This window comes from Egretta garzetta, unplaced genomic scaffold (assembly GCF_000687185.1).
Source record: "Egretta garzetta isolate BGI_Z169 unplaced genomic scaffold, ASM68718v1 scaffold465, whole genome shotgun sequence".
In the NCBI taxonomy this organism is placed as follows: domain Eukaryota; kingdom Metazoa; phylum Chordata; class Aves; order Pelecaniformes; family Ardeidae; genus Egretta; species Egretta garzetta.
Window position 1 is genome coordinate 1,477,226 of NW_009259680.1, and position 8,773 is coordinate 1,485,998.

Here is an 8,773-nt window from a genome sequence, read left to right on the forward strand (position 1 = left end):
ATCCATCTCAAACTCAAATCCATAAAATGTGCTCAAATTGTCTTGAAGGTAGCGGTCAAACCAATCCATCTCAAACTCAAAAACAACTCAAGGCCACAATATACGCATGAATTTGAGAAGCCTGAGAAGGAAAGCAAGCAGGTAATTCCAAAGCATATGTCCAGATTAACTCCACCAGTATGCCATAAAGTGCACACATACACACAAACACAGAGAAAGAAAACCCAAGAAAATTAGGAAAAGAACGAGTCCTAATACTAAATCCAAAATACTAAAAGGACTGATTCTCAAAAAACATCAGGAGGAACATAATTAATACTAATGTCATTCCTTTGAGGTGGCATGAGTAGGTGTGTTCTGCAATCAAATGGGTATCTATCCTTGAGAAGAATGCCCTTGTACAACCCACAATGAACCAGTTTTATGGTCACTTTCAGGAAAGCTTCAAGGTCCAAGTCCATGCAGTCTATACAAAATGTCTGACTCAAACTGCAGGGAAAAAGAATGAAGATAAGTAACTCACACAGCTTTCACTAAAAGAAGGATATATAACATGGAAAAATTCAGGATTTATAACTTGGAAAAATTTAGGATTTAAGGGACCAGCAAGTAGTTTAAGTAGCTCACACAGTGGTACACTGTTTCAAACTTCCCTCAAATCAGTGGCATATACCTAGCCATTATTTACAAATCCTAAAAGACACCAGTTCATATTAGTGGAGATGGAATCCAATGACTCAAAATGCTAAAATCTCAAGTCCCTGATCACATGCAAAGCAACTTTCAAAAACTTATAATCTGTTCAAATTTGGTCATATTTTCAAATGACTAGCAGAAGACACACTGCTCTGCAATTTCAAACCCTTGTTACAGAAGAGAGTGCACTACAGCCTCTTGATCAGACAGCCTTTAAAAGACAAGGGTTAAACAATTATTTTATTTTCTGTGTTATTCTCTGGAATGGCTGAACCATTTTGAATGAAGCTTTAAAAAAATATTTATTCTAAGAAGGAAATTTGAGGTCATATATTTAGCAGTTAAGCAACTGAAAATGCAACCAGTACAGGCAAATGCACGTATCTACAGTGCACTCTGTTCATCCTATAATTATAGGATGGATCTGCATGAAAGCTGGCATTTAAAAACTTTAAAAGAAAGATGTTGAAAACCATTTACTTTACACTGATGTGAAAAGAAAAATAACATGCCTTCCTTCATTATCACACAACCTTAACTTTACTATAAAGAAATGGAACTATATTACCTTATAGTAGTCTTAAAGCACTTCATTACCTTTTTTACAGATAAGCAGTGCTCCAATCAGGCCAGAGTTAAAATCCATTGCCATGTTCTCATGAGAATAATATGCATAAGTAAGACAAGGAAGGTCAGCTTCTTTTGGACCAACTTCTTCTGTTATATCCCACACATATGTGTAGACCTGGCCTGGAAGTACAGCATCATCTTGTTTTTCTGCAAATAATGTTCTGTCATCATACAGGGAGCCTGCCAAGAAAAGAGTCAGTAGGGTGGCATGAAGACAAAGAGCAATTAAAGCACCTGGAATGTCCTCCTGCAATCAATTCCAAAAGCTTGGTTTGTTTCTTGCCTATATAATACTTCAGTTTCAAAGAGATTAATTCATGATTCCACCCACATTGTGGGAAGTAGCATAGGGGAGAGTAGCTATTCCACCATCCTGTTTCTTACAGAGTAAAGATTTCCTAGAACTGTCATCACTGCCAAACGGTGGGGCTCTTCATCAGTCTGACTAGGGTTAGGATGGCGTGAAGCTTCAGCCCCTGCCCACTGATACTCTGTGGAGGAATACTACCCACTTTGTCAACTTTCTCTCATAAAGCCATTGCGCAGGCTAGCATTGCCTTGCTGCCTAAGACCTTTTGTGCACTGCATATCCAAATGGTGGTAATGGCTCATATCTATGCCTACCATATCCAACAAATGTGCAATATGACAAAGGAGAGCTAGAGAATCAAAATCCTAGGTGCCAAAGGCGCATTAATAAGATAGTCAAACTGAACTGCCTATGACTTCCAGTAACATGTTCTGTTCAACTCCATGAGATGGCATTGCAAAACTCTTTTTGTACCAACACAACAAACAAAACCTTGAATAAATTTGTAAACTGCAGGTCAGAACTCTGGCTCAGTACCCAGGGTGGGGCAATCCAAGAAGCACAGGCATCAAACTCACTCTGTGCTAGTGCAGACATTTAACTGTCCGTTTGGTCACAGTTTATGATCTCTTTTTGCTAGTCTCATGAGGGTTCCAGGAGCAAAAGACCACAAAGCTGAGCATGAAATACTGAGTATCAGAACAACATGATCAGCACTGTAAACTGCCTTTACCAATAAACCCTTGACGTACACTATTGCAAGGGATTTGGAAAAGTTTTAAGACCTGTATTTAAGAGTTTACATGTCCTGAAATAGAATATTTTGCAGTTATATGGGGGTTAAACCGGATGACCTCCAGAGCTGCCTTCCAACCTCAACCACTCTGTGATTCTGTGAAATGGTATTAGCACACAGGTCAGGAGACTGTGCATGAAAAGAGCTAACAACGGGTGTGAAGTTTTAATCCAGTATCCACAGATACTTCTGTTACTCATACCCTCAAACATTGGTTTGGGCCCTTCTCAATATTTCATGCAGTAGTCTACAAATAAATGAACAAAACATGGACTTTTCATAGTATTTACCTTCTGCATTTTTTTTGTAAACTATGCCCTGGGGATGCATACTGACTGGCTTGTCAGCCATATTCTTAAGGTGAACTACTAAAGTATCTCCCACTTCAGCACGCAGAGTTGGTCCCAGAAGTCCTGTAGTTATTCAAGATAAAGAGAGAAGAAAATGTTAGCAAAACAGTATGTTTAGTGAAATTAAGAGTTCTCTCTCCCCATTAAGGAATGTGAGCTCTCAAAGTAATTTCTCAAAGAGAATGTAATACACCTGGAGTGAAGATCTACCCGTAAAAAGGCATGTGGGGATTTAAAACCTGCAGCTCATCGTCAGAAATGTTATAAGTTGTATATTTGGCAACTAGCACTTAAAAATCATAGGAAAATGGCAGATTTGGGGGGGAGAGTTATGTCCAGATTCAGAAAATTTATCAAAAGGTTCGTTGTTGAAGTTCATTGAGAATTTCTAGGAATCCTTCACATACAATTTAATTAAATAGTTTTAGGAAGGCGGACATTTTATAGTTTAAGAGTTTAGAGAAAGGCATTCAAGCACATTTCTTTGAGTAACACTTTCAATGCCAGAAGTCACAGAATAAAAAGATCTTTCAATCCTGAAATATTATCTAAAGAAATAATCAGTTTCATATCACAAATTTCTTGAGGCATAGCCTGCAAAAGGTTTCAAGAAGGGCTTGTATCCCTACTCCCTATGTTGCAAAAATAAGTGATGGAAGAAACCTGCTAAGACAACCTTTGGCTTGTTAGTCTCTTTCCTCGTAAACTATTTTGTAAATTTCTCTCTCTGAAAAGAAAGGAGGATTTTTGGAAAACAGAGAACCAACAAAACTGAAAGGAATCAGATCATAGTCTAGACCTTTCAGGGCAACTTGTAACAATTTTGTATCACCAAACTCACACATTTACTTTGATATCTAAATCTGAACATCTAACATCTGAAGTTATTTTATCTATTAATATGAAGCACAGACAGACTATATAAGTACTCTGCATAGATGTCTGAACACGAGTACCATACTTATGTATGGCATAAGTACGAGAACTTGCCTCCATCCGTTTAGAGTGTCTTCAAGCAGTAGCAGACACAAAGGCAAGGGGACATCTTTCACACCCAACTTCATAGTTTTTCTTTTCCTTTCCACTGATCTATCAGAAACATATTTAGCCTCAGGCTCCTTTCACGTTAATTTATAGTGTCACCACTGTGAATGTACAAGTCTAAATGTGTATGGGAAGTCTCATCACATGCTGAAAACTAAGGGAACAACTTTGTACCATGCAATTTATTTGCAGATAGCACTGAGCTCCAGCCTCTGAAAATCCAACCTCTCTGTAGCCTTTGAAAGCCTAGTGCACTGTAGAGACCTCATCCCCTGTGCCTATTTGGTTTATATGCAAAACAACAGACACAAAAATACAAGCTTGCTTAGCTTGTTACTGGCTTTATAACCAGCAACAAAAATACTCAGAACATTTCCTTCCTGTTTACCTGCAAATATATTTGCTGGCTTTTCTTTTTTAAAATCCACTTCATATTCTCTGTAAGAAATTTTCTTAAACACGGGATCTGAATGTTCCAATCTGAAATCAAAAGAGTTAAAAAAAAAAAGTTAAAAGGACAAAGATTCCCAGAGATGCCATTGCTGTTTAACGGATATCTCTCAAAATGAATTCTGGAACTACATTTAATCATTTGCATATTTTGCTGAAATCAAGACACACAGTCCAAGTCTGTGTCTTCCCCTCTCCCTCTCCCTCTGTTGAATCTGTGACATTCCTGATCTAGGCCATTTCCTATTAGACATTCAATTACAGTACCTAGCACAGTTTACACCTGATTTTGCTGGTGATTTCTATAGTCCTTTTGATTCTGTGAAGATGATGTCTTGGTTTTGTCCATTTAAAGACACAGAGGAGGATGTCTTACCCATACTTAACCTAGAAAGCATCTGACAAAACACAGGGAAACAAACCTGAATTTCTCTTTACTCAGCTCCAAGCCTGAACTTTAAGACTCACCACAAGGATTCTACAACAGCATTAACAGCAAGCTCCTGTAGCACCAATGACCTTGGAGGCAAGCATAAAACTGTTCCCTGACAACAACTAAGGATCTCACAGCAAGTCAGAAAATTGCTTTCTGAGAAACACTGCAAGTGTCCTTAGTCTTGCTGTGTAAATGCATCTGGCACCCAGTAGACCACACAATGTTTTCTTAGAAAACATTTAGGCAAACAGAAGGAAACCAGCCCACGACACTTCTGGAATGGAAATAATGACGAGAAGAGGGCTGGAGGGATCACAGCCTGTATTTAGTTTCACATTTATAGGTTGATTTCTTACAGTATGTATGTATGATGACTGGTTCCAACAGTAACTCCACTTGCTTTTTTTGTAATACCCTTAAAGGCACATTTGATAGCGGGGAGCTGATGAATTGCTCAAGCATAGAAAGGCTAGGCAGAGATAACACAGTGAGCTTGCTTCAGTGACATCCAGGGTCCATAAGGGGGAGACCTCTTTTAGTAGACATCTTTTGTCAATCCCTCCGCGGCGCTCTCTCACAACAGAAGAGTCAAGCAGAAGCAGTTCATGTTTCATTCCCCTTTCTTTAAAGTCACTGATAAAATTTTGTTTCACTCTTTAAGAGGAAGTATCTGATCCATAACCTTCATTGACAAGTGCTGCCCTAATGTGGCAATATTCAATGGAATATGCACATAAGACTATGGGATGGAAGAGGAAATTTATCATCGCCAATTGTATAAGCTAGAAGGAGCAAAATACGTAGCTTACTAACACTTCCGAAATCTCAGGCTAGGCAAGAAGGACTAGTTACATAACTTTCAGGAATGGCAGCAGCAATGCTGCATGCACAGACAATACATTTTCACTTTGCTCTGAAATGTCTTGTAAATATCAATTGTATATGGTAACAAATAAATATCTACGACAATAAGATGACTAACCATCAGAGAAGTTAAGCATCTTTTTCCAGCCTGTAAGATTGGAAAATTAAGGAAACAGTGCAGGAAGAACCCATTTTCTTTTCAGCCTCTCTTCAGTTATTTAGAACCCAACGCAGAAAAGTATCAGATTCTTACACTGTATTTAGACATCCAGCTTCTACTGAAATCAGAGCAAGTAACATACCCAAATGCCTTTAAGATCCAAGCCGTTAGCTCTTCCTTAGTGAGTATCTTTGTGGGGTTTTGTTTTGGTTTTGAGTTAAATTTCTATAAGCTCTACAAAGTTCAGACCCATTCGGGACGTGACTTGCTCTAAATACTTATGCGAGATATCTCAATAGGCACTGCATATGAAAAACTCCTAGCTAATCACAGAGTATTTCCACTGAGGTTTGAGGCAGTCTGTGGGTCCCTACTGCATGAAAACAATCTATCAACAATGTGATGGTTTAACAAAATAGCAGTTGATGCTTAGATGGATGCATCCAGTGCAGACAAGAATGAAGTTCTAACTATGAAATTCACATGCCCAGGTCAATACTTAAATGGCATTTGGCTTCATATTCCTACATTTAAATCCCGTTTTCTTCCATCTTGCCAGTTTGACATTATGGTTACCCAGTTGTATTAAACTCCCAACAGGAGTTTTAGAAATCACAGAAACCTTGTTTTAATTAGTCTTGAAAAAAAAGAATAGTTAGAAAACCTAAATCTGAATGAGAAATGTCCTTTCCATAACATCCAGAAATGCAATACAGGTTTAAAATCACAAGCAAAAAAAAGAAAACAAGCAATACACCAATATAAAAAAATGCAGTAGTATCCAAATATACCCTTGAATGTAGGAGTAATTTGTACCATTTCATGCCACTTCATGAACAAATAAAAGCTGTGTGTATGTCTATAAATATATGGTAACTATAGTAAACACAGCATAAGAATTCTAAATTATGTCCAAATCTTGTCATCTGTAGCATTGCACTTGCAGTGTTTATAATCCTAAGGCTAACAGTGGTAATGCAAAGAAGATATTTTATATGCTTGACTGGTGTATTCATGTAGGCTGGCCATTCTGCAATGTTATCTGAAAAAAAGTTATTTTATCTGATCTTATGTTATCTGAAATTAGTATTTTCACTTATAAAGTATAGCAATGCTTGATCTTACAACCTTTACTCGGCAGAACTCAGGATGGACATTTCACAAAAACTACTGAACAACTCAGAAACAACATAGCTAGTTCCAAAGTTCATCAGGCTCTGATTTAAGTGAAAGTGATAGCATCCAAGCTGGAACACATTTATTCCTTCAGCAAATTCTAAAGTCTAAGTTTTTGAAATCTTAGCAAACCACAGCTCAACTTAACATTGCTCAAAACCTACACCTAAAATAATTACATTAAAAACAAACAAACAACAAACATCAACCCACACAGAAGATGATAAAAGCAAGCCCTGGAACACACTTAACAAAAGTTCTCTGAAAACATAAGAATAATTCTATTCACTAATGAAGTAAATAAAAAGAAGCTTTTAATGCTTCACTGGCTCCAGTTCAGATCATGGTATTTAAAAGTCACAGAAGTTCCTCCGAAGTCAACAGATCAGGCTCTAAAGTCCTCCTAGCTCTAAAACTCCACAGAAGACGGGAGACATAAACCACTTTCAGTCACAAGAAAGGACTAGTTTCATCCTTCTTATCCTGTACTTGGTTACCTGGACTTTTCCTCAGGTTCCGGTTTGTAGGTCCAGCTAGTGACCTGGGCAGCGATATAGTGCTCCCTGACCTTCATAGCTCCCACCACATGCTTCTCTACGTCTGGCCACCATGAACCAAGCAGAAGCAAGAGAAACAGATGCATGCAGTGGAGTGTCATGGTATGGCTGATGTTGTTCTGGAAGTCGAGGCAGAAGCTGCTGCTTTTATTGCTGTTGCTGCTTCTAACTTCCCCTCAGAAATGAAATAATTGTGATGCAAGAGGGTAACAGCATTTGCTATGCTCAGGTCATTGCTCTTCACCTCCTCCTCCCCTTACTGACAGGGATCCAACAGAGATAAAAAACTGTTTAAACTACCTTCCTCCCCCTCCTCCACACCATCTTCACTGAGAGACAAGCACCAAGGAGAAGCAGCTTCAGCCCCACTACAAACTGTGGTTGGGTCATTGTCTACTGAAGCAGCAGGATATCAGAGGCAGAAAACAATTATTTAGATTACTTACAATTACAGGATGTTTGACTTGCATGGTTAGGAAGAAGGGGGGCATATTTTCTATCTTCCCAGAAAACAGAAACCCAGCACACGTCTGGCACTGATGGAAATTTCCCAGTTAGGTGCTACGTCTCCCAAGAAATTATTTCCAGATAGAAAGCAAAATGCTAAGGGATTAGGTGGACTAGAAGTGGATGCGGAGCTAAATCTAGTTCAGATCACCATACTCTGCAGACTCATAATAGTAAGCTAGTAACCTTTCCAAACACGTTGTCAGCTTCAGTTTGGTTCCCACTATGCTCTCAAGTATCTCAGCTAATGGATAACAAACGGGCTTCTCAGTGGCAGCTAACAGCTCAGCCTGAAGGATCTGTTGATATTTATCTAAAAAGAAATTATTAGGAAAATACCTTTTGATAAGCTAAGTATCAATGACAACTATATAAAAAAAAAAATGTTTCCCTGCTTTGCCAGTGCAGAGAAGTTTGTCAAAACAGCAAGAAAATTGTTGTGTTTCCAGTACACTGGGTTTACTGGAAAAAGACAAATCCCTAATTATTTTTTTCACGGATAGAAGATCACAACAACTTTTTCAATAATGTTTTCCTAAGGTTTAAATGAAAAAATTACCTAAAAACCCAAATCAAAATAATTCCACCCCAGATCCAGACAAAAATAAGGACAACATTTCCTCAGACTACTTCAAAAGAAAACCTGATCAATCCTAGGTTTGATATATTGTTCAACAGCAGAATAGATTAACTGGCAGTTTGGTTAAATCTATCCAAACTACATGGTACCTTAGGGCATTAGAAGAGATAGGGAAGATGGGGGGGGGGGGGGGGGGGAGAGCAACACCACGAAAAAA

The 8,773-nt window shown here is 38.3% G+C and overlaps 1 protein-coding gene across 1 annotated transcript in view; it reads right to left on the reverse strand.

Moving 5' to 3' along the window:
- F5 (coagulation factor V) overlaps positions 1–7,899 on the reverse strand; it is a 35,200-nt gene extending 27,301 nt beyond the window's left edge. Inside the window, 4 exon segments of the mRNA XM_009638534.2 lie at positions 1,294–1,506; positions 2,723–2,845; positions 4,215–4,306; positions 7,410–7,899. Coding sequence (XP_009636829.1) covers positions 1,294–1,506; positions 2,723–2,845; positions 4,215–4,306; positions 7,410–7,570 — 589 coding nt within the window. The 5' untranslated portion in view covers positions 7,571–7,899.
- Between the last annotated feature and the right edge of the window lie 874 nt (positions 7,900–8,773).